This window comes from Leopardus geoffroyi, chromosome A1 (assembly GCF_018350155.1).
Source record: "Leopardus geoffroyi isolate Oge1 chromosome A1, O.geoffroyi_Oge1_pat1.0, whole genome shotgun sequence".
NCBI classification, from domain to species: Eukaryota; Metazoa; Chordata; class Mammalia; order Carnivora; family Felidae; genus Leopardus; species Leopardus geoffroyi.
The window spans coordinates 25,376,456-25,401,671 of NC_059326.1; the positions used below are offsets into that span (position 1 = coordinate 25,376,456).

Genomic DNA, 25,216 nt, shown 5'->3' on the forward strand with positions numbered 1-25,216 from the left:
ATTTATCCAACTATCAGAAATCGTAGCAAGCAAGGTGCACGTTCCAGCCTCCTGCAAGTCTTTTGCAGACGCTGGCAGTGACACCAAGGAACAAGCTGTGGGGGTACAGGGTGCCCTGCATAACCTCCTTGATGACTTGAAGCTTTCTCCAAAACCAAGAAGAGAGGTTGACTGCCAGCAACTTCTGCTTTGGGCTCAGTAGAGTCCTGGGGCCAGACACCCCTGAGGCTTCTCTAGGAAAGGAGAAAGCAAAACACACAGAGCGCAACACAAAGAATATCCAAGCTTTCAGATCCTTACACAGCTACAAAAACAAATGCAAAGTAACTTTGCTGTGAGTTACCGGGCCCCATATGTGACATTTCCCCCGCCTATTCCATCCCACTTGGGCCTATAACCAAGGTTCATTCCAATCTGATTGCACTCAACAAATATTTCCTGAGCACCTACTACGTGCTGATCTACTATGTGTAGATCAATCTATAGAATATATAGTCAATCTAAAGAACAGCGGGGATCTCAGAGTCTCTGCCGTTGAGGAGCCGGCTGGCAAGAATAGGCAAAGGTGGGCAAAGAGCCAAGGGAGGAAGCTTTTCAAAAGGGCCTTGGGTGCCTGTGGCTGGATCCCCTCACTGGAATTTAACCCTTGCGTACGTTTGGCATCCTGCTCTCGACCTGCAAGTCAGGCTTCACCCCCCCCCCCCCCCCCGCAGGTCAGGCTTCACCCCACCCCCGGTTTGGTCCTTATCCTTTCACAGATGATGGCAGGCTAGGTAACTGCTTCGATTCCATTCAAAGTGCTTCCAGATACAACAAATAACATTCCATGCAAATGGGCCATGAAGAGCTCATTCTCAAGTCCCGCCACTGCTTCTAAAGTACAAACAGTAAACCTGCTCTCTGCCCGCCAAAATAGCACAGCCCTTTCCAGCCAAAGGTATTTGCTTCCTGGGGTTACTTGAGGTTAAATTATTCCCCTCTCCTCGAGGAATCTGAACTGAGCACTTAAAATCGGTCAGGTCAAAGGCCTTCTTCTCAGATCCAATTAAGCCTGGGAAGCTCACTCCTTTCAGCACATTCCCTTTCAAAGGGGCTCTGATCTGAGAACCAAGAAACGCAGCTGCCCCGGGAGACCACCCTTATTTGGAACAGAAACAGCCCAAGCCAGTGAAATCCCAAGACGACTTGCTTTGTATGTTGACAGGAGAGGGGGTAAGGGCTTGATTATTTTGAAGAACCAGCCCTCAGTGTGGCTTTCATGATGAGTCATTTTGAATGAGAGTATTTGAAGTTTTCCCACTAAACGCAAAGGGGTTTCAAGTGACTCTGTCCAGCTCACAGATGGTGCTGTTTTTCCCAGCTATTTCCAAACGTAATCTTCACTGGGATATGCACCAGCCATAGAGAAAAATCAAGCTGCACGAGCTTAACTCCTAGAGCTGGTTTCACATTTGGACCCCCCAGTCCTGTCCTAGCTCCCAAGATGCCCCTTGTTGAATTCGTTTAGAAGGATTTGGGTGTCAGCCTAAACTCCAGGAGGGAAGCACTGGGTCAACACCATTGTACTGTCCCTTTGTTCCTGAGTACTGAGTGGAAGAAAAACAGCCCCCGAAAGCAGAGGCATGAGCCCAATTCTTCAACAATAGAAACACTCGGCAGGTTCTAGCACTGTCTACACTGTGTAGCATGACACGTAAACATGCATTCGAGATAATTCACATTCTCTTTAGGTTGAAGAAAAATTTTGGAAAATACAAGCAAACAATCCTCTGGATTATGAAGAAACGTGAAAGTAAGGACTACTCTCCCATTTTTCCATCCTGTGATTGTCTCTTACCTTCTGCCACGAACCCTAAAGGAGGCAGAAATGCTCACTGCCTAACCACAGCACCTACTAGACTAGGAAGGTCCTCGCTTCCAGGGATAAAATACCGAGCAAGATGGACACAGTCTGGGACCCCCTTATCCTTTTTGGGGGACTGTGGGTAAAGATAGATAAGAAAGCAGGGGACTCATGTATGGAATGGTTAAGTGCTGTGGTAGGAAGAGAAGTCCATAGAGCCCCATAAGAAGGGATCTAAACTAGCTTTGAGGGGCTACTTAGCTCATTATCAGATACCTCTACCAGATACTGAAGGCATCTGAGGTCCAGCTGTTAAGATTTCCCCATCATGGTGGTTGCCAGTGTTTTTAAGTTTAATCACGGAGGGGCATCTGGGTGGCTCAGTTGGTTAGGCATCTGACTGTTGATTCTGGTTCAAGTCATGATCTCGGGATCATGAGATTGAGACCCACTTCAGGTTTCACGTTGAGCATGGATCCTGCTTAAGATTCTCTCTCTCTCTCTCTCTCTCTCTCTCTCTCTCTCTCTCTGCCCTTCCCCTGCTCTCTTTCTCTCAAACAAATTCTTTCAACGTTTATTTATTTTTGGGACAGAGAGAGACACAGCATGAACGGGGGAGGGGCAGAGAGAGAGGGAGACACAGAATCGGAAGCAGGCTCCAGGCTCTGAGCCCTCAGCCCAGAGCCTGACGCGGGGCTCAAACTCACGGACCACGAGATCGTGACCTGGCTGAAGTCGGATGCTTAACCGACTACGCCATCCAGGCGCCCCTCAAACAAATTCTTTAAAAAAAAATCTAATAATGGAAAACTTGGGCCAAGAGCCTAAGCCAGGAGACTATTTCATTCAGAGACTCAAAGCCACCACATGGACATCTTTAAGATTACTAGATCCAACTAACACAGAAATGTCAACAATACCCATGGCTAACAATACCCATAGCTAACCAGTCCTGGTACTTTTTCTCCCTGAGCCAGGACACATCCTCAGATTCCCTCCCAAGACCATGTTCCAGGCTCCCAATACCAATTTATGCCCCTGATCGAACTCTTAGGGAATAACTTCTGTGGACTGGGTTATTTTCACGTAGTCTGATTCGAATGAGCCTTCATAACCACGTGAAGCAGGAGAAAGAAGCTAAGGCTCAGGGAGGCTAAGGGACTTACCTGAGATCACCCAGTCGTTGTGTGGGCACAAGCCGCATGCTGCCCGAGACCTCTCAGGCCAAACCTGGGACTCATCCCCAACGAAAGGCTAGTGTTTCTGGGGAAGAAAAAGAGGGGGCCTTCTAAGCCTAGGTCTCGCGCACTCACTGGAGCTAGGAGACAAGAAGGAATTGCTACCTTCGGCTTCCATAGTGGGAAGGCCCTGCCTCCCACCAAGACTCACACAATGGGGTGCCCCCAAAACAAGGAGCGGGGTTCAGAAGCTCAGCAGCCAAAAACACAACAAACATCATCTATTCCACTTATGATACTATACTTGTCTACTGCTCATACTTCTGCTCCCTCTGGGCTGTAGATGCCTGTGTCTTTTCTTACTTGCCGCTTCAGTAAGGCACACAGTAAGCACTCAATAAGTGTTTTTGTTGTTGTTTTTAATGGATGTGGGCATGTATGATTTTTTTTCTTTTTTTCTTCTTTTTGCTCCTTTTGGGAGATTAAGGCCTCTCTGGATACTCCACTGCCACACATCCAGGATAGGACTTCCAACTGGAGAATAAGATTTTAATATTGTTGAACGCCCATAGTGCCTCACGACTACCCCCTGCGGACTCCCTGCTCCTCTGGGCAATTGAAGTCTAGAAGGATTGAACTTTGTATACAAAAAAGCAACACTTTGAATTCTTTATACAAAAAAAAAGCAACACCTTGAACTTTTTGTACAAAAAAGCAACACTTCTAATAGATAAAAGGCATCCCCTCCATGTTCTGGTTGTAGCCAGTCCCAAAGAAATCTCCCAGCCTCTTCCAAGATACAAACTCGTTTACTTCCAGGATGCAGACCATTCTGTATTCTACACACACACCTCCCTGTCTGCACACGCTGATTCCCAAGCCCAGGCTGGCTTCATGAATGTGGGACCTCTGATCAGTCACACGGAACCCAATACTTTGAAAGGTGCTGCGCTTGATTCAATGCCCTGTTCTCACCGTCTTGAACTTCTTAATAATATCAGAACAAGGACCTCTGCATTTTCATTTTGCATGGGGCCTCTCAAAATAAGTGGCCTTTCCTGTTCAGAACCATCTAGTCTGGGAAAAGAGGTGGGAAGATACTGAATCATGAGCCATCAAAATTCAAAGCTCCCCGAGTGAAGGCCACAGATGTATTGACCCTCTACTAGGTGGCAGGCACAGTGTAGACATGATTTCACAGTACAATAAAACCTTGGATTGCGAGTAACTTGTTCTGCAAGACGAGCAAACATTTCTGATAAATTTTAACTTGATAAATGAACAATGTCTTGCGATACGAGTGGTACCGAATGTCACATGATCACAACTGAACCAATGGTTCTTGAAATTCCCTTTGATACACGAGTGCTTTGGATTGTAAGCATGTTTCTGGAAATGAATTATGCTCACAAACCAAGGTTTTACTGTAACTCAATAGGTCTCTGTAGGCATCATTATTCCATTTTAAAGGAACAGAGGCTCAGAAAGGCAGCCTAAAGCCTCCCCCTAATGATGGCACAGCCGGATGTATAGCACAAAACAAAGCGTCCACGATTTTAGCATTCCGATAGGGGAAAAAATGAGCATATATATGTCCTCTTTTGTCATTACCATTTTAGAAATGTTTTCTATTAATTTCTAAGAGACACTCACAAACAGTGGCTGGGCTCACTTCAGCTTTTTCCCTCTGACAAATCATTATCATTTGTAAGCAGGCACTGGAGAAGGAAGGTGCTTCTCACAGGGAGACTGAGGCCCCCTTCCAAACTTCTCACACAGGTTTCCAAATGACCCTGCCCTCCCACCTCTGTCTCCTCATTTTCCTGCGGAAAAGCCTCCTCTCCGAGTTCTAGCCAGTGGCCTCCTTAGTTTCTCAGACGTGCCACTGTCCCAGATTCTCCTGCTGCTCCCACGGCTTGTCTGACATCTGCCGAGAGTCAGCTGCCCTACTAATCTAGTTCCAAAATTCAACTCATATAGAAATTGACAGAAATGATGATAAAAAGAAACTTGTTGCTGTGAAAACGAAGTTGAATACTTTCAAAAGACTCAATAAGAAAATAGCTTTTTAATTTTTTTTTTTTTTTTTGCATTTTATTTAGTTTTGAGAGAGAGAGACAGAGACAGAGCACAAGTGGGGGAGGGGCAGAGAGAGAGGGAGACACAGAATCCGAAACAGGCTCCAGGCTCTGAGCTGTCAGCACAGAGCCAGACGTGGGGCTCGAACTCATGAACCATGAGATCATGATCTGGGTCGAAGTCGAAGGCTTAACCAACTGAGCCACCCAGGCACCCCAAGAAAATAGCTTTTTAAAAAACTACTTTAGGGGCACCTGGGTGGCTCAGTCGGTGAGCGTCCGACTTCAGCTCAGGTCATGATCTCGTGCTTCGTGAATTCAAGCCCTGCGTCAGGCTCTGTGCTGATAAATGAACCTGGAGCCTGTTTCAGATTCTGTTTCAGATTCTCTCTCTGACCCTCCCCCGTTCATGCTCTGTCTCTGTCTCAAAAATAAATAAATGTTAAAAAAATTTTTTAAAAAGAAAAAACACTACTTTAGGGACACCTAAGTGGCTCAGTTGGTCGAGCGTTCAACTTCGGCTCGGATCACGATCTCACGGTTTGTGAGTTCGAGCCCCGCGTAGGGCTCTGTGCTGATGGTTCAGAGTCTGGAGTCTGCTTCAGGGAGGATTCCATCTCCCTCTCTCCCTGCTCCTCCCCTGCTCACTCTTTCTCTCTCTCTCTCTCTTAAAAATAAATAAAACATTAAAAAATAAAACACTACTTTAAATTTATATGTGGACAGAACATCCATTAAAGATTGGGGAATATACAGAATTTTTTAAGTCTGTGATTCTGCAGACTGCTTACAAACTACCAAAACTGAGAATTATAGATAATAAATTATTAATGTGCTTTGAGCAAAAAAGATCACAGAGTCCAGCATCAGAAGCACCCACAAAGGAGAGGTCTTGCCCTGCATTTTGTCATGGCATACGGGGACACCTGGGTGACTCAGTCGGGTAAGTGTCCAGCTCTCGATTTTTGTCTCAGGTCACGATGTCACGTTTCCTGAGATCCAGCTCCACATCCCAAGCCTGCTTGAGATCCTCCCTCTCCCTGTCTTGCTGCCCCTCCCCTACGCCGATGTGCCCGCACTCTCTCTTTCTCTCTCAAAATAAAGAAATAAACTTTAAAAAAGAGTAACGTGGCATGCTAACACACATTTATGTTTTAAGTTGACATAACGGGGTTTGAAGCGTTTCCTTTTTTTTGTAAATGGCTCCCCACTTTTGCCTATTTTGTAAATTACCAGAATTAGCAGCCATGCTTGTTAGCAGCGTGTGGCTGGTATGTCACCTTCACACTCCCCCCCCCCCCAAGTCTGGACTGGGTGGTCCTCACCACGGCATCTGGCATCTAGCCTCGGACCGGCACACTGTAGGCCCTCGATAAATGCATTTTGAGTGGACGGATGCCAAAACCGAGAAAGCTGCAACTTCAACCCTTACATTTCTCTCCAAAGACCTGCCCTTTCCACCGTCTGGCAGCCTTCGCCACTTGGGGGAATATGGCCGATGTCTCAAACCCCCAACCTGTCTGAGAAAGACAGATCCAGGCTTCTTTTCTCTTTTCTACCAGACTTCCTCGCGACCAAAAGTGCGGAGACGTCGACTTTCACATTTCACTTATGGAAACAGCCACCACAAGGTGAGGAGCCTGTGACAGAAGCCAAAAAAACTCGCCCTGTGGTTTATCGTAAGAAGAAATTGGAAGTAGATACGGGATGGGTACACAGCAAGACTGAGGTAAGTATGGCAGTGCATTGGTGTTGTTACTTTGTGCAGGGTTTTTTGGGGGGGGGGGATGAGACACACACATAACATCAGGGAGCTGTCAGAACTAATATACAGTGTGAATACAAATACAGAGGCACACCTGAGTGTGGGGGTCATGGGCAGATTAACCGGGGCTTTTACTAGGGTTCACTGAGACTCTTCTCCCTTCGGGCCCCGTCTTAGGCATTTGGGTAAGATTGGGAGGAGGAAAATGGAAGTGTATAATATAAAGGTCCATCCCCTAAAAAATTTAAAATGTACACAAAAATCAATCCCGGAGAATGGCCGGTTAAGAGGGTAGATGGGTAGGGTCACCCTACGCTTGCCTCCTACCTCAAACACAGCTAGAGAAACATCAGATCTTTCTGAACTCCCAAGAAATCGATCTGAGGACCGAGCAAACAAAGCTGCATGTCTACAGGCAGAAAAAAACAAAAAACAAAAAACAGCCACCTTGTGGAAGGTAGGAACCACAAAGAGTTGATTTGGGGGAGAAAAGAGCCGCAGGTGCTGCGGAGGTGAGCAAAGAAAGAGAGAGAGAGAGAGAGAAGAGTGAAAACATGCACGGGGGATTTCACGGGGAAAACTCTTCCCCGAAACTGTTGGCTGGGAAAAAGGAGAGGGTTTAAATACCGCCAGCTTTTTTTTTTTTTTTTTTTTTAACGTTTATTTATTTTTGAGACAGAGAAAGACAGAGCATGAACAGGGGAGGGTCAGAGAGAGAGAGGGAGACACAGAATCGGAAACAGGCTCCAGGCTCTGAGCTGTCAGCACAAAGCCCGATGCGGGGCTTGAACTCACGGACCGCGAGATCATGACCGGATCCGGAGTCGGATGCTTAACCGACTGAGCCACCCAGGCGCCCCAAGGCTGCCAGCTTTTATACACAGCAGATTACAGGCTCTGAGTCTGAAGTTTCAGGGGTCAGCGGGATCGCCAGGGTGGCCCCTGGTGGTGCTGCAGCAATAGTGGGCAGCTCAGTCCGAGGATCCCCTGGGCTGCCCTGGGAGAAGTGGTTCCCGAGCCGGGAGTGCGTTTGGTAGGGGGGATCTGGCCTTTCCGCGGGCAAAAGACCCGGTGGGCACCACTGAGCTGCCGCATTCACCAGCACGGGAACAAAGATGCCCGCCGAGGGCAGCGACCTTGGCGCCAGCTTTCTGCTGCGATTTACCATAAACTCCGAGCCACCGCACAGTCACGCAACCACTTTCTGGGACAAGCCAGTCCCGGCCACAGGGCCCTGAGACTCTCCCCCAGAGGATCAGTACTGGGCCACACCACGGGGGTATCCGAAAGTTAGTTCTGAAACACAGCCATGCCTGAGAGAAAACCCAGGAAAGCTGTGCCACCTGACAGGTGGACAGCTCAAACACACACAGAGTGCAGGTGGGGATCTGACAGAAGCCAGGGACACAGAAGGGGTGATTGTTTGCTTATCTGTGAGGGCTTCCTGAGGGGTGGCAAGCACAAGCTCCCTGATCCAGAGATGAGAGGGGGGCGATGCAAACTGGTGCAGCCACTCCGGAAAACAGTGTGGAGGTTCCTCAAAAAATTAAAGATAGATCTGCCCTATGACCCAGCAATAGCACTGCTAGGAATTTACCCAAGGCATACAGGAGTGCTGATGCAAAGGGGCACTTGTACCCCAATGTTTATAGCAGCACTCTCAACAATAGCCAAATGATGGGAAGAGCCTAAATGTCCATCAACTGATGAATGGATAGAGAAGTTGTGGTTTATATACACAATGGAGTACTACATGGCAATGAGAAAGAATGAAATATGGCCTTTTGTAGCAACATGGATGGAACTGGAGTGTTATGCTAAGTGAGATAAGCCATACAGAGAAAGACAGATACCATATGTTTTCACTCTTAGGTGGATCCTGAGAAACTTAACAGAAACCCATGGGGGAGGGGAAGAAAAAAAAAAAAGAGATTAGAGTGGAAGAGAGCCAAAGTATACGAGACTCTTAAAAACTGAGAACAAACTGAGGGTTGATGGGGAGTGGGAGAGAGAGGAGGGTGGGTGACGGGTATTGAGGAGGGCACCTTTTGGGATGAGCACTGGGTGTTGTATGGAAACCAATTTGACAATAAGTTCCATATTTAAAAAAAATAAAACAAAACCACAAGAGAAGAAAAAAATAAAATTAAAAAATTAAAATTAAAAAAAAAAATCTCATTCCTTGCCCACCTGCAGTGACTAACCGCAGTGAGCTAAACAGTATTGCCAAAAGGAGCCCAGAGCCACTACACAAAGCCCCACCCCCTGCGCCTTGCAGGTGCATCTTCACTAGGGCAAGGCCACCAGAGAATCAGTGCAACAGGCTCCTCCCCCAGAAGACCAGCACAAACCACTCACCTGCACCAAGTCTACTGATCATAGAGTGCCGCAAAACTTCAGCTCTAGGGGAAATAGGATCTAGCTTCCTTTTTATTTTTATTTTTTAATTTTTCAATGTTTAATTATTTAATTTTTTATTATATATATATTTTGGATCTAGCTTCTTTTAACAAGCAGACCAAAACACAGCTAGGATCTAGATTTTTTTTTTTTTTTTTTCTGGACAAAATGACAAGACGGAGGAATTCACCCCAGAAGAAAGAACAGGAAGTAGAAACCAGCCAGGGGTTTAATCGATACAGATATAAGTAAGATGTTTGAATTAGAATTTAAAACAACAATTATAAGGATACTAGCTGGGCTTGAAAAAAAAAAGAAGCATAGAAGACACTAGAGAGGGGCGCCTGGGTGGCGCAGTCGGTTAAGCGTCCGACTTCAGCCAGGTCACGATCTCGCGGTCCGTGAGTTCGAGCCCCGCGTCGGGCTCTGGGCTGATGGCTCAGAGCCTGGAGCCTGTTTCCGATTCTGTGTCTCCCTCTCTCTCTGCCCCTCCCCCGTTCATGCTCTGTCTCTCTCTGTCCCAAAAATAAATAAACGTTCAAAAAAAAAAATTAAAAAAAAAAAAAAGAAAAGAAGACACTAGAGAATCCCTTACTGCAGAGGTAAAAGAACTAAAATCTATCTAGTCAGGCCAAAATTAAAAATGCTATACCCAAGGTACAAACCTGAATAGATGCCATAACAGTGAGGATCAACAAAGCAGAGGAATTAATCAGTGAAACAGAAGATAAAATTACAGAATATAATGAAGCTGAAAAGAAGAGGGAAAGAAAGGTATTGGATCATGAAGGTAGACTTAGAGAACTTGGCAACTTCTTAAAATGTAATAACATTCGTATCATAGGAGTCTCAGAAGATGAAGAAAGAGAAAAGGAGGCAGAAGGTTTATATGAGCAAATTACAGCTGGAAACTTCTGTAATCTGGGTTTATATGAGTAAATTATAGCTGAAAACTTCTGTAATCTGGGAAGAACACAGACATCAAAATCCAAGAAACACAGAGAACTCCCATTAAATTCAACAAAAACTAGGGGCGCCTGTGTGGCTCAGTCGGTTGAGCGACTGACTTCGGCTCAGGTCATGATTTCACAGTTCGTGAGTTCGAGCCCCGCATCAGGCTCTGTGCTGACAGCACGGAACCTGGAGCCTGCTTTGGATTCTGTGCCTCCCTCTCTCTCTGCCCCTAACCCACTCACATTCTGTCTCTGTCTCTCTCAAAAATAAATAAACATTAAAAAAAAAATTCAACAAAAACCAGCTATCACCTAGACATATCATAGTCAAATTCACAAATTACACAGACAGGGAAAGAATCCTGAAAGCAGCAAGAGAAAAATTCTTAGCCTAAAAGTGAAGACAGATCAGATTCACAGCAGATCTGTCCACAGAAACTTGGCAGGCCAGAAGGGAATGGCAACAAGCTGAATGGGAAAAATATGTAGCCAAGAATACATTATCCAGCAAAGCTGGAGAGAGAGAGAGTTTCCCAGACAAACAAAAACTAAAGGAGTTTGTGACCACTAAACCAGCCCTGCAAGAAATATTAAAGGGGACTCTCTAAGTGGGGGGAAAAAGACCAAAGCAACAAAGACTACACAGGAACAGAGAACATCACCAGAAATACCAACTTTACAGGTAACACAATGGCACTAAACTCATATCTTTCAATAATCACTCTGAATGTAAATGTACTAAATGCTCCAATCAAAAGACATAGGGTATCAGAATGGATTTTTTTTTTTTAATCTATATGCTGCCTATAAGAGACTCATTTTAGACCTAAAGACACCTGCAGATTGAAAATGAGTGGATGAACCATCTATCATGCTAATGGACGTCAAAAGAAAGCCAGAGTAGCCATATTTATATCAGACAAACTAGATTTTAAAATAAAGACTGTGGGGCGCCTGGGTGGCTCAGTCGGCTAAGCGTCCGACTTCAGCTCAGGTCATGATCTCGCAGTCGGTGGGTTCAAGCCCCGCATTGGGTTCTGTGCTGACAGCTCAGAGCCTGGAGCCTGTTTCAGATTCTGTGTCTCCCTCTTTCTCTGACCCTCCCCTGTTCATGCTCTCTCTCTCTCTCTCTGTCTCAAAAATAAATAAACGTTAAAAAAAATTTTTAAATAAAGACTGTAATAAGACATGAAGACGGGTATTATATCATAATTAGGGGGCCTATCCATCAAGAAGATCTAACAATTGTAAATACTTATACAGCCAATTTAGGAGCACCCAAATATATAAATCAATTAATAACAAACATAAAGAAACTCATTGATAATAATATATTAACAGTAAGGGACCCTTAACACCCCAGTTACAACAACGGACAGATCATCTAAGCAGAAAATTAACAAGAAAACAATGGCTTTGAATGACACACCGGAGTGGATAGACTTAACAGATATATTCAGAACATTTCATCCTGAAGCAGAAGAATACACATTCTTCTCAAGTGCACATGGAACTTTCTCCAGAATAGATCATTTGCCGGGTCACAGATCAGCCCTCAACATGTACAAAAAGACTGCAATCATACCAGGCATATTTTTAGACCACAACACTATGAAACTTGAAGTCAACCACAAGAAAAAATTTAGGAAGACCACAAACACATGAAGGTTAAAGAACATCCTACTACTAAAGAAGGAATAAGTTAACCAGTAAATTAAAGAAGAAATTTAAAAAGTACATGTAAGCAAATGAAAATGAAAACCAACATCCAAAACCTTTGGGATGCAGCAAAGGCAGTCCTAAGAGGAAAGTATATTGCAATACAGGCCTACATCAAGAAGCAAGAGAAGTCTCAAATACACCATCTAACCTTACATCTAAATGATCTAGAAAAGGAAGAGTAAATAAAGCCTAAAGCAGCGGAAGAAGGAAAATAATAAAGAATAGAGCAGAAATAAACAATATAGAAACAAACAAACAAACAAAAAACAGTAGAACTGATCAATGAAACTAAGAGCTGGTTCTCTGAAAGAATTAATAAAATTGATAAACCAGACTTCTCAAAAAGAAAAGAGAAAGGACCCAAATAGGTAAAATCACAAGTGAAAGAGGAAATCAACACCACAAAAGTACAAACAATAAGAGAATATATGAAAAATTATATGCCAACAAACTGGGCAATCTGGAAGAAATGGACAAATTTCTATTAACATACTAACCACCAAAAATGAAACAGGAAGAAATAGAAAACTTGAGCAGACCCATAACCAGCAAAGAAATTGAATCAATAATCAAAAATTTCCAACAAACCAAAGTCCAGGGCCAAATGGCTTCCCAGGGGAATTCTACCAGATATTTAAAGAAGAGTTATTACCTATTCCTCTCAAATTGTTCCAAAAAATAGAAATGGAAGGAAAACTTCCAAACTCCTTCTATGGAGCCAGCATTACCTTGATTCCAAAGCCATACACAGGGCCCACTAGAAGGAATTGCAGACCAATATCCCTGATGAAAGGGATGCAAAAATTCTCCACAACATACTAACAAATCGAATTCAACAGTACCTTAAAAGGTACCTTAAAAGAATTATTCACCACAATCAAGTGGGATTTATTCCTGGGCTGCAGGGTGGTTCAGTATTTGCAAATCAACCAATGTGATGCACCCCATTAATAAAAGAAAGGATAAGAATCATACGGTCCTTTCAATAAATGCAGAAAAAGCATTTGACAGATTATAGCATCCATTCTTGATAAAAAGTAGGTATAGATGGAACATACCTCAACATCAGCATAAAGGTCATATAGAAAGGACCTGCAGTTAATATCATCCTCAATGAGGAAAAACAGAGCTTTTCCTCTATGGTCAGGAACAAGACAGGGATGTCCGCTGTCACCATTACTATTTAACATTGTCCTGGAAGCCTTAGCCTCAGCAATCAGACAACAAAAATAAGTAAAAGGCATCCATATGGGCAAGGAAGAAGTCAAGCTTTCACTATCTGCAGATGACATGATACTCTATATAGAAAACCCAAAAGACTCCACCAAAAAAATTGCAAATATACACAAATTCAGCAAAGTCATAAGACATAAAATCAATGTAAAGAAATCTGTTGCATTTCTGTACACCAATAATGAAGCAGCAGATAAATCAAAGAATTGATCCCATTTAGAATTACACCAAAAACCATAAGATACCTAAACCAATAGAACACTTATTAAAGAACGTGAAGAGGACACAAAGAAGTGGGAAAACATTCCATGCTCATGATTGGAAGAACAGACATTATTAAAATGTCTATACTACTCAAAGCAATCTACACATTTAATGCAATCTCTGTCAAAATGCCACCAGCATTCTTCACAGAGCTAGAATAAACAATCCTAAAATGTGTATAGAACTAGATAAGACCATGAATAGCCAAATCAATCTTGAAGAAGAAAACCAAAGCTGGAGGCATTACAATCCTGGACTTCAAGCTGTATTACAAGGCTGTAGTCATCAAGACAGTATGGTACTGACACAAAAACAGATACATAGATCAGTGGAACAGAAGACCCAGAAGTGGGCCCACAACTATATGGTCAACTAATCCTCAACAAAGCAGGAAAGAATATCCAATGGAAAAAAGACAGTCTTTCAATAAATAATGTTGGAAAAACTGAACAGCTACATGGAGAAGAATGAAACTGGACCGCTTTCTTACACTATACACAAAAATAAATGCAAAATGGAAAGACCTACATGTGAGATAGGAAACCATCAAAATCCTAGAGGAGAACACAGACAGCAACCTCTGACATTGGCCATAGCAACTTCTTACTCAACACATCACTGGAGGCAAGGAAAACAAAAGCAAAAATGAACTATTGGGACTTCATCAAGTTAAAAAGCTTCAGCATAGTGAAGGAAACAACCCAAAAAACTAAAAGACAGTCTACAGAATGAGAGAAGATATTTTCAAATGACATATCTGACAAAAGGTTAGTATCCAAAATCCATAAAGAACTTTTCATACTCAACACCCCCCCCAAAAAAAATAATAATCCAGTGAAAAAATGGGCAGAAGACATAAGTAGACATTTTTCCAAAGAAGACATACAGATGAGTAACAGGCACGTGAAAAGATGCTCAACATCACTCATCATCAGGGAAATACAAATCAAAACCATGAGATACCACCTCTCACCTGTCAGAATGACTAAAATTAACAACACAGAAAACAACAGATGTTGGCAAGGTTGTGGAGAAAGAGGAACCCGCTGACACTGTTGCTGGGATTGCAAACTGGTGCGTCCACTCTGGAAAACAGTATGGAGATTCCTCAAAAAGCTAAAAATAGAACTACCCTACGACCCAGCAGTTGCACTACTAGGTATTTACTCAAAGGATATAAAAATACTGATTCGAAGGTATACACGCACCCCGATGTTTATAGCAGCACTATCAACAATAGCCAAACTGTGGAAAGAGCCCAAATATCCATCGGCTGATGAATGGATAAAGACGTAGTATACATCTACGATGGAATATTACTCAGCCATCAAAAAGAATGAAATCTCGTCATTTGCAATGACATAAATGGAACTAGAGTGTATTATGCTAAGCAAAATAAGTCAGCTGGAGAATGACAAATACCATCTGATTTCACTCATATGTGGAATTTAAGAAAAAGACGAACATATGAGAGGCAGATTTAAAAAAGAGAGTGAGAGGGAAACAAACCATAAGAGACTCTTAAAGATGGAGAACAAACTGAAGGTTGATGGAGGGAGGGGGGTGGGGGATGGGCTCTATGGGTGATGGGTATTATGGAGGGCACTTGTTATGACGAGCCCTGGGTGTTGCATGTAAGTGATGAATCACTGAATTCTAGTCCTGAAACCAATATCGCACTGTATGTCAACTAACTGGATTTAAATGAAAATTTGAAAAGAAAACGAAAGATAAGATTATACCTCATCAGAACATGTTTTCCGCAACGATGTTCTAAAATAAAATCATTACCCTGCCAAACAAACACAAAAAGCACAAAACAAAAAGCCATCCCATGAGGATTGGGTAAGTAACTGTGGTACATCCACACAATGGAATGTTTACTCAGTGCTAAAAAGAGATGAGCTCCCAAGCCATAAAAAGACGTGGAGGAAATTGAAATTCACGTTACTAGGTCAAGGAGACTTATCTGAAAAGATATGTAGCATTCTAACTATATGACATTTTAGAAAAGACAAAACTAGAGAAACAGTATAAAGATCGGTAGTTGCCGGAAGTTTAAAAGGAGGGATGAATCAAAGGAGCACAGAGGATTTTTAGGGCAGTAAAAACGACACAGTGTGATACACGCCGTGATACCTTTTCCAAACCCAAAGAATGTCCAACAGCAAGAGTGGGCCCTAACGTACCTATGGACTCGGGGCGGTAGTGATGTGCCGATGCAGGTTTATTGACGATAACGGACAGTGGGTGCCGGGCGTAGGTAGTGGGGGAGGCTGTGCATGTGTTAGGGACAAAAGACGTATGGGAATCTCTGTACTTTCTGCTTGGTTTTGCTGTGCCCTGCTCTAAAAAAATAAAGCCTATTTAAAAAAAAAAAAAAAAAGCACCTGCACAGTACAGTTATAAAAATGTGTATCATAGTATATGGATACCGCACACAAGTGGAAACATCTCAAAATAGTGGAGTCCCTCAGAGTGAGCTAGCAATCAGGTCTGAAGCTCAAAAAAAGAGGCGCTGAAGGGGGCATTAGGAAGATGTGATAGACTTTATGCCTTCTGAACATATAAAGTGAGAATCTACTATGCCCAGGCCCTCTTCTAGGTGCTGGAGATAGAAGGGTGAACAAAACAGAGGTCCTGTGCCCACGGAACTTCTGTTCCAGTTGAGGAGAGAGCCAATGCACAACAATCCTGGTCAGTGCTATGTCAGGTATTGTTAGGAACCGTGGATGAAGTAGCCTCAGGGGCTCATGAGTTGTTGGCCTGAGTGGAGAGTTGTTCTGATAAGTATAAGGCGGCTGGGGAAGTGCCATTTGAGTCTAGGCATGCATGAAATGAGGGGCGGAGCAAAGCGTTGCAAAGGTCCTGAGGCCTTTCCTCAAGGACAGCTGTGAGCAAGTGAGGAGGATGGGAAATGGGCTCAGATGCCCTGTTCAGGTAGAGCCTGGTGAGTCAGAGTAAGACTGGAGATTTTATCCTAAGGATGATATGAAGTCATGAGGCGATCTGGAGCAGGGGAGGAACATCATCTGACTTACGCTGTAGAAGAATCTTTTATGCCGTAGAAGGATCTTTCTGGCTGTGTATGGAGAATAGATTTAACAAGGCAAGTTAATAGACGCAGGAAGTTCAGCTGAGAGCCGGGGCATTAATTCGGGTGAAAGACGACGGGCATCTCAACTAGGGCAATGGCAGCAGAGGTGGTGAAAAGCAGTCTGATTTGGGGTGTTTTTTGAAGAAAGACTCAAAAAGGCTTCCTGTTAAATTGGAAGTAGGATGTGAGAGAAAAAGAAGTTGAGAGGATGCATCTGAGAATTCTGGCCTGAGCAACTGAGTAACTGCCATGTTACTATTTCCTAAACTGGAGAACTCAAGCCTAATGGAACCTAACATTTGTGTAACACTGTGCAGGTTATAAAGCACTTCTACGTGTAACGTAAACTTAGCTTTTCCCAACAGTCTCATGGGATAGGTATGGTATTATCTTCACTTTCCAGTCGAAGAAAGTGAGACCCCCAAAAATGTAAATAACTCTCACATGGACCCAGAGCCTGTATTACTCAGAGCAATGCTCATTACCCGCTGAAACAAATAGTTCCCAAAGGTAACAGGTTTATAACCAGATGCATGTTTCTTGCTCATGTCACATCTGACTCAAGTCTCATAGCTCTCTTGAGGGGCTCTCCTCCAAGGCTGGCTCTGGGGGCTCTGGGCTCCTTTCTGGTGGGTCTCCGCCATCTTGGAGTCCTTTGTATCCTGTTGCATGGACAGGAGTGAAGTCAAGGTCTAGGCTTAAATTCTACTCACGAAACAAGTCACATGACCCCACCTAGATGCGAGAGAACTGGGAAACGCATTTCTGCTGTGTGTCCAAAGGAAAATGAAAACAGTTTGCACTAAGAGGATAAGAAGCCGAACATCTTAAAATGACGAGGGTTGCTTCACCTTGTGGCAAAAGTAGGAAAGAACTGGAAACCGATACTGTCAACCAAGGTATGACTCTTTGAGCCTCCAGAGAAGGAATGAATGGAAAGTTCAGTCTCCCTTCATCTCTTGGGCCTGTGTGAAGAAGGAAGTCAGTGGAGCAGCCAGAACTCCTGTGGACGGAGAAATTGAGGGAAAGCCGGGGGGCTCTCCAGGTTGTACCAAGCAGTGAATGGTAAGGATGTTGGAAGCCCTCAGAAGGTTCCAGCTTCCTCACTTCCAACATATCAGTGAAACCTTCCTTGGCTTCTTACTTCAGCTGGGCTAGCGAACCCCATGTTTCCCACAATCCCTGTCCTGTCCTGCCTCAGAGTTTTACTCCTGCAGCGTCTGTCAAAATATCCTTGCAGCCAAGGGGAAGTTTCCCACTAAGTGATCTAAGCAGAGGTCCCTTCCTAATCCACCCCACGACATGGGGCTGCCCAAAAGGCCCATGAGGAGTGGAACATTTGGCTGTTTTTTTGTTTTTTTTCAAATGAGCAATAAATTCCAGGTAGCTTGCTGAGTCAGGTAGCACTGTTTGGAAGTGTGTGCTCGTTCAGGCAGGGGCCAGCCCGGCCAGCCCAGGAGCCAGCAGCTCCACAGCAGGCAGGGAGCGCTCAGGGACAGACGGCCACAGGGACAGCTCAGGGAGAGATGGCCACAGGGACAGCTCAAGGATGGACCAGGGAGATAGCTCAGGGACAGATGCCATAGAGGGACAGCTCAGGGACGAATGGCCCCAGGGACAGCTCAGGGACGGACAGCTGCAGGGAGACAGCTCAGAGATAGATGGTTACAGGGAGAGCTCAGGGACAGACGGCCACAGAGAGAGAGCTCAGGGACAGACAGCCGTTCTCTCATAGCACAGGGCCCTGCCCGTGAGGCAGTTTCCTCTCTAGTAGAACTGAAGGGAGGGCCTGAGATGTAGTCCCTTCTCTCCTAACTTTTAGCTCCTACTCTCATACCCTGTCCCCAGGCAAATGGTGATGAGATTTAGGCTTTTAGATAAGCCACTTACTATATAATTCCCAGTGAGAGAAAATGTGACAATTTCTCCGCTGTGTCAGAGATTTTGCTTTGCCCATGGGGTCTTCATCACTAGGAAAATGTCATTACGTGACAATTGGATTTGACAGGCAGAAAGCCTCTCAAGGAAGTCTGGCTTTCAGGGGGCATTTGAAACTAAGACCTAAAACTACAAATATCCTCTCCCATGAGCAATGTCTAGAAGCTTCTTACAGGCCATCAGGAACAAACCAACCCCGGATGTCTTTACAAAGCACCTGTTTTAGGTTAAAAAAGAAAAGAGCAGTGATTTGCAGACTAAATGTGGGAAGTGGCTGGGAGCTTACTGGTTGGAGGCAAGCAAGGGGCAGATTCCTGGACTCTGGCTCTCCTCTCGCGGCATAACTTTGTGTGAGTCATTTAGCCTCGTCTTCAAGGGAGATCATGATGGTGCCTACCTTGCAGAGTCCTCACGCTGTGGAGGTAAAGGTTCAGCACAGTGCTGGGTGTGGGGTTGGAGTCGGTTTGCAGATCTTTGTCACCTCACAGATTGGTTTTCACTCGGATGCCCTCAGGAGCCCTCCGCCCCAGCTCCTCAGGCAACTGTATCGTTTTCTTTCATCGCCTTAGATGTGGGCATTCTGCTGTAAGCTTTCTTGAACAAACGGGTCTTCATCGTTAAAGATAATAGTTGGTGGGGCGCCTGGGTGGCTTTGTCAGTTGAGCATCCAACTCTTGGTTTTCGGCTCAGGTCATGATCTCATGGTTCACGAGTTCGAGCCCCTCATCGGGCTCTGCGCTGACAGTGCAGAGCCTGCTTGGGATTCTGTGTCTCCTCTCTCTGCCCATCCTCAGTGTGCCCATGCTTGCATATTCTCTCCCTCCCTGTCTCTCTCTCTCTCTCTCTCTCTCTCTCAAAAATAAATAAATAATCATGTAAAAAACAATAATGCTAATTGGAGAACCACCAACCTGAGTTCCAATTAGAGTGGGGTGGGACACTAGATGACCCCAAAAGCCTTCCGACTGCAAACATCTGGGAAATGTAGATGAAATGTACAAAGCATCAGAAACACAGAGTGTGTAAGAAAGTAAGAGAAATGATCAACACCACAAATAGAGAAACTGAATGCCAGAAGGGTACGACTAGAGCGCAAGTGTGGGAAGCGGGAGGCAGGGGGTCGCCGGGTGCTGGGGAGGGGAGAGCGAGAGGTGGGAGAACGGCGCATCCTGATAATCCAGGAGCGTGGGTTTTAATGCCCAGATGGGAACACAAGACCAGGGCATGGGTCCTTCTCAAAGAAATAGCTACATGTGAAATAGCTGCGGTAATTGATGACACAACTGGGCCACTAAGCACGTCCCAGCAAACACTATCCTCTCCCATGAGCTGATACCACATAGACTATGCTCTCTTACCCCTGTGAATTTTAATAATAAATAAGTAAATATTTAATAATAAATATTTAGTAACAATAAACAACATCTCCAAAAGCACCCCGTGCATTTGCAAAGTTGAAGACATACTTGTAAATAACATAGGTGTCAAAGGAGATTTTTGAACTGGAAATTTGAACATGTTTAGAGTGAAACTCACGGTTAACATCTATATGCATGGGAAACAGCTAAAACAGTATTTTGCAAGAAGTGCTATAGCTTTAAAGGCATGTATTAAGGAGGAGGAGGAAAACCAACAAGCTCAATATTCAATTCAAGGAATTAGAAAAATAAAATAGAGTAATATGGAAAACCGACAGGAGCATATAAATGATCCTAGTAAGACTAAAAACTGATACAATGGAAAACAAAGTGATAGTAGAAGAAGCAAACCAAAAGCTGGTTCTCTGGAAAGACTAGTAAAATAGGCAAATCTTCGAGCAAGGTTTATCCAGGTAAAAAAGAGAGAGAAGAGAGTCATAATAAAAAGAATGAAGACAAGGTCATAACTATAGAGGCAATAGAGGGTTTTTTTTTTAACACTACATGACAACAATTTTAGGACAATAAATTTGAAAATTTACCTAAAACGAACAACGTCCCGGGAAAATATAATTCACTAAAACTGACTCAAGAAGAAATAAAAAACCCGAGTGATGCCAATGTTATGAGTTGAACTGTATTCCCCTGAAAAGCTATATTTAAGTCCTAACCCCTGGTGCCTCAGAATGGAACCTTACTTGGAAAATCGGTCTTTATGGAGGTAGTTAAGACGAGGTCATGCTGAAGCGGGTCCCTAATCCAGGTCGTCTGCGGTTCTTTCGAGAAGATGGCCGCATGAAGACACAGACACATGGCGAACACTATGGGACGCTGGAGGTGGACATTACAGCCATGTGTAGACAAGGCAAGGAGCGACAGGGATCCCAGGTAATCACCAAACCCCAGGAGAGAGGCATGGAGGAAATTCTTCCTCGGAGCCTCCAGAAAGAACCACCCCTGCTGACACCTGGATTTCAGACTTCTGGCCTCCACAACCGTGAAAGAATAAATCTCTGGGGTTTTAAAGTACCCAGTTTGTGTTCCTTTGTTACGGCAGCCTTTGGAAACAAATACAACCAATAACCACTGGAGTCATTGACATAATAGTTTAAAATCTGGGTGGGGGCGCCTGGGTGGCTCAGTCGGTTGAGCGGCCGACTTCGGCTCCGGTCATGATCTCGCGGTCCGTGAGTGCGAGCCCCGCATCGGGCTCTGTGCTGACGGCTCGGAGCCTGGAGCCTGCTTCGGATTCTGTGTCTCCCTCTCTCTCTGTCCCTCCCCCGTTCATGCTCTCTCTCTCTCTCTCTCTCTGTCAAAAATAAATAAACATTAAAAATAAAATAAAAATAAAATCTGTGTGTGTGCCTGTGAGTACACACACACACACACACACACACACACACACAGTGATCCATTTCAGCCTCATCACATAGACACGTAAACTGAGGCCCCGAGAGATTGCCTATTCAGAACCCCCAGCAAGATGGTGGTAGCAATGGCTGGGGTAGTGATGGGTGGGCATCCAGAGAGTAAATAGACCCCAAGCACTCTAGTGACAACACTAGACTCTGAATTGGGACAGTCAGCCCCTGTGCGCTTTTCATAAGCTCATCTTCTCTTCCCAGGTGCCTCAAGGTGATGGAAAATTAATTCTCTACCCCAGTGGGATTGTCTTCCAAATTCTCTTTCCTGATGAATCGGGCCAAATACAGTATCCACCGAAGCCCAGGGACACTCATACTGACACATGTGACACCTAAGAAGTTTGTGGTTTGGGGCTGGGGCATGGGTTTTCCTGAGCCCTGCGTCCTCTGCAGGGCTCTCTGCCTTTCCTGGGGGTCCCAAGAGGGTGCTTGTGCCTTAACTGTCTTCCAGTTATCCATCAGGAAAGCTGGCTATGCTCATCCTCAGTACAAAACAGAGAAAGTTCATATATATCATTCTAGAAGACAGTGAAGAAGGTTGTGTCCGGGCCCTTATCAACAACTCCGGCCATGCCACCTTCTACGATGAAAACAAAGCAATCTGGTAAGTTTGGGTCATGAGAGCCACACACCCCTCCCCAAGGAGAAGCAGTGTGGTTAAGGTTTGATTCCCAGGCTGCACATCTGTCCTCCCGCACTGGGTAAGTCGCTCTCTCTCATTCGCTTGTGAATTTGTTTCTCCGACTCGCACATGTTGCAAAGGGGACGATGGGTATCATGAGGGCAGCAAGGCAGGTGCCTGACCTCAGGGAAGGCACTCTGTCCTTGGTGCCATTGCTTCCTCGTGCGTGAAACAGCGACCACAGACTCACAGTGACCCCTTCCACGGGCTGTATCTCCTCTATGCTTCTTGAGAGTCAAACCTGGTGACGATTGCCTTAGAAAGACCCAGTGCCCCTCTGTTCCAGGTGGCTCAGAGAGGAGGGCATGGTGAGTGCTTTGGAGTCTCATGTATTGTACACAAAACCAAACTTCTAAATATCTCAGTGCAACTGAACTTAAGTTTCCAATTTTTAGAATTTTTTTTTTTTTTTTTACATTTTATTCATTTTTGGGAGAGAGAGACAGAGACAGAGCACAAGCGGGGGAGGAGCAGAGAGAGAGAGGGAGACACAGAATCAGAAGCAGGCTCCAGGCGCTGAGCTGTCAGCACAGAGCCCGACGAGGGGCTCGAACTCACGAGCTGTGAGATCATGACCTGAGCCGAAGTCAGACGCTTAACCGACTGAGCCACCCAGGTGCCCCATTAAGCTCCCATTTCCGGCAATAGTGGGAAACTTCATCCCACCAAATCAAGGTAATCCAGCCACTTCAAAATCTTTCTCTACCTTTTTGGGGTAAGTACTCAGTGTTTTCAGGATTTCCCACTTCCCTTCCCTACTAAGTGGTCATGGAGTGGGAAATGCCTACCATCTTGCATCAACTTTATAATGCTTTTCTTCTTGATAGTCAAAACCAGACTTTTGTTTTTACTTCCCAAAATTTTTTTCACTCTCCCAGCCTTGGTTTTTAAGAATACTTTGTTACATATTCTTTAAGTTTTTTTTTTTTTTAATTTCTGTGTGTTTGGGGTTTTTCTCCTTTCTTTTTCTCTTTGAGTTTTTTTTTTTTTTTTAAGTTTGTTTATTTATTTTGAGATAGACAGAGAGGGAGGGGCAGAGAGAGAGGGAGAGACAGAATCCCCAACAGGTTCCACACCATTCATTAGTGCAGAGCCTAGATCTCATGAACTGTGAGATCATGACCTGAGCTGAGATCAAGAGTTGGACACTGAACCCACTGAGCCACCCAGATGCCTCATTTCCTAGTTGACAACTTTGTTCTCAGAGGTATCTGCCTTGCCCTGGGGGCCTTTTGTGCAGAAATCAACGTCTCAAAGGTGGAAGCTAGGTAGCGGGGGCAAGAAACTCAGCCAATTCTCTCAGATCATTACCTGGTGACATTCATTAGGGCCTCTTGTCCCCAGTGACACTCGCTTTCAAGGCCAGTAGAGACCTTAGGGAAATCTAGGAACTACTTTTATTTTCTTGATGAAGAAACTTAGGCTCAGAGAATATACGTGGCTTGTTCAGGGACATACATAAAATTACGGGCAAAAAAAAAGTTTTAGGACATTTGACTTAGCCTCACATAAAGCACTTTTTAAAAATTCTCCAATAAGGCAGGCAAGAGATACCACATCTTCTCCGGGTCCAAAACCCAAAGGGAAGGATGATGTGCACACTGGGGAAGGGCTGACCCCCACCTTCTGGGTTCACATTCTGTCCATCTGGGGTGGGGCCTGTAGATCTGCATTCCTTAAAAGCTTCCCAGGTGATTGTGCGGGGCGGTGGGTGTGGGAGCCTCCAGGCCAGGAGGAAGGAGAAAGGGAAGGAGGCAGGGGAGGGGGGCAGGCCTGCATTCGCCATAGGAGAGGCTCTGCGCCCCCCCCCCCCCGCCCACCCACAAGGGCCCAGCGCCATGGTTACCTGATCCCTTCTGGTCTAGGTTGAGCCTGAGCCAAAACCTGGGCTACTACTTCCCCAAAGGCAAATACCAGAAGGCCTGGAACTGGTGGAATCTGAACCTGCACATCCACGCGCCGCCCGTCCAGTCCATCTCCTTGACAATCAACCAGTACATCAAAGTACAAATAAGGAGCCAGGACAAGATCACCTTCTGCTTCAACCACCAACAGAAGCACATCCGCTTAAACCTGGGCACCAAGTACAAGGTAAGGTCTCACCTCCCTCTGCCAGGCTGCTGCCCGCCGGTCCAGGCCACCGGCCTCTCTCTGGGCCACGTTCGGCATCTCTGCAACCGACGGAGAACCGACACGGCCACCTTCGCTGACCCGATGCTTGGCCACAACAGAAGCAATCAGTCACTTCCGAGCCCTTGAGACTTGGAGCCGAGGAGCCGGACAGCCTCAAAGAGCTCAGACGAGAAAGCAAAGGTGTCAACATTCAGTAGTTCCCCTGACACGACAGCCCCGTCACTTGGCAGGGACAGACCCAAGGGGGAAACCTACGTTCCCAGTCCTGCCGTGGGTATCCTCCTCTCTCCTCCCCAAACCACTCATCTTGAAACAAATGAGCACCGGGGAGTTGAGGGTGTGCCGCCCAAGTCGGGCAAGAAAGTAGCCAGATGGATTCGTGTCCTCGGGCTGCCATAGCAAATTACCACAAATCGGGTGGCTTACCACGGGAACTCACCCTCACAGCCCTGGGGACTAGAGGTCTGAAATCCAGGTATCACCAGGGCCACGCTCCCTCCGCAGGCTCTCGGGGAGAGTCCCTCCTTGCCTCTCCCAACTTCTGGTGGCCCCAGGCATCCGCTGGCTTGCTACAGCATCGGTTCAACCCTCCACCTTCACACAGCCTTCTTCTCTGGGTCCGTCTGTGTGTCCAGTCTCCCTCTCCTTTCCTGTGTAAGGACACCCGACGCTGGACTTAGGGCCCACACTAAGTCCTGGATGGCCTCATACTGAGATCCTTAATGACATCTGCAAAAACCCTGTTTTCAAACACAGCTACCGGTCAGTCTGGGGAGGGGCCTGGAGATCTGCATTCCTTAAAAGCTTGCCAGGTGATGGTGCGGGGCGGTGGGTGTGGGAGCCCCGGGTGCTGGGGATCAGGACTCAGACATAGCTTTCGGGGGCCACGGTTCAACCCACTACAAATGGTGAGTGTGCACCCCGCGGTTCTGACTGTAAGAGGGCAAGAAGGTGGGTTCTCGAGACCCTTCCCCAGGCCCAGAGTGCAGGAGAGGAATAGGGTGTCCTTGTCCCCCGCCCCCACTGGGACCCACACAAGACCCTGCTCTTGCTCTGACTTCCCCTTCACCATGCACAGAAGGCTCTGT

General features: G+C 45.4%; 1 protein-coding gene across 1 annotated transcript in view; it reads left to right on the forward strand.

The window, feature by feature from the left end:
• Window positions 1–25,216, forward strand: part of LOC123597673 (glutamate-rich protein 6B-like) — a 33,509-nt gene that overhangs the window by 5,870 nt on the left and 2,423 nt on the right. Inside the window, exons 3-7 of the mRNA XM_045476836.1 lie at window positions 1,731–1,792; window positions 6,662–6,828; window positions 21,515–21,600; window positions 21,765–21,917; window positions 23,861–24,086. Of these exons, the coding sequence (XP_045332792.1) occupies window positions 1,731–1,792; window positions 6,662–6,828; window positions 21,515–21,600; window positions 21,765–21,917; window positions 23,861–24,086 (694 nt within the window). The remainder of the gene's footprint in view (window positions 1–1,730; window positions 1,793–6,661; window positions 6,829–21,514; window positions 21,601–21,764; window positions 21,918–23,860; window positions 24,087–25,216) is intronic.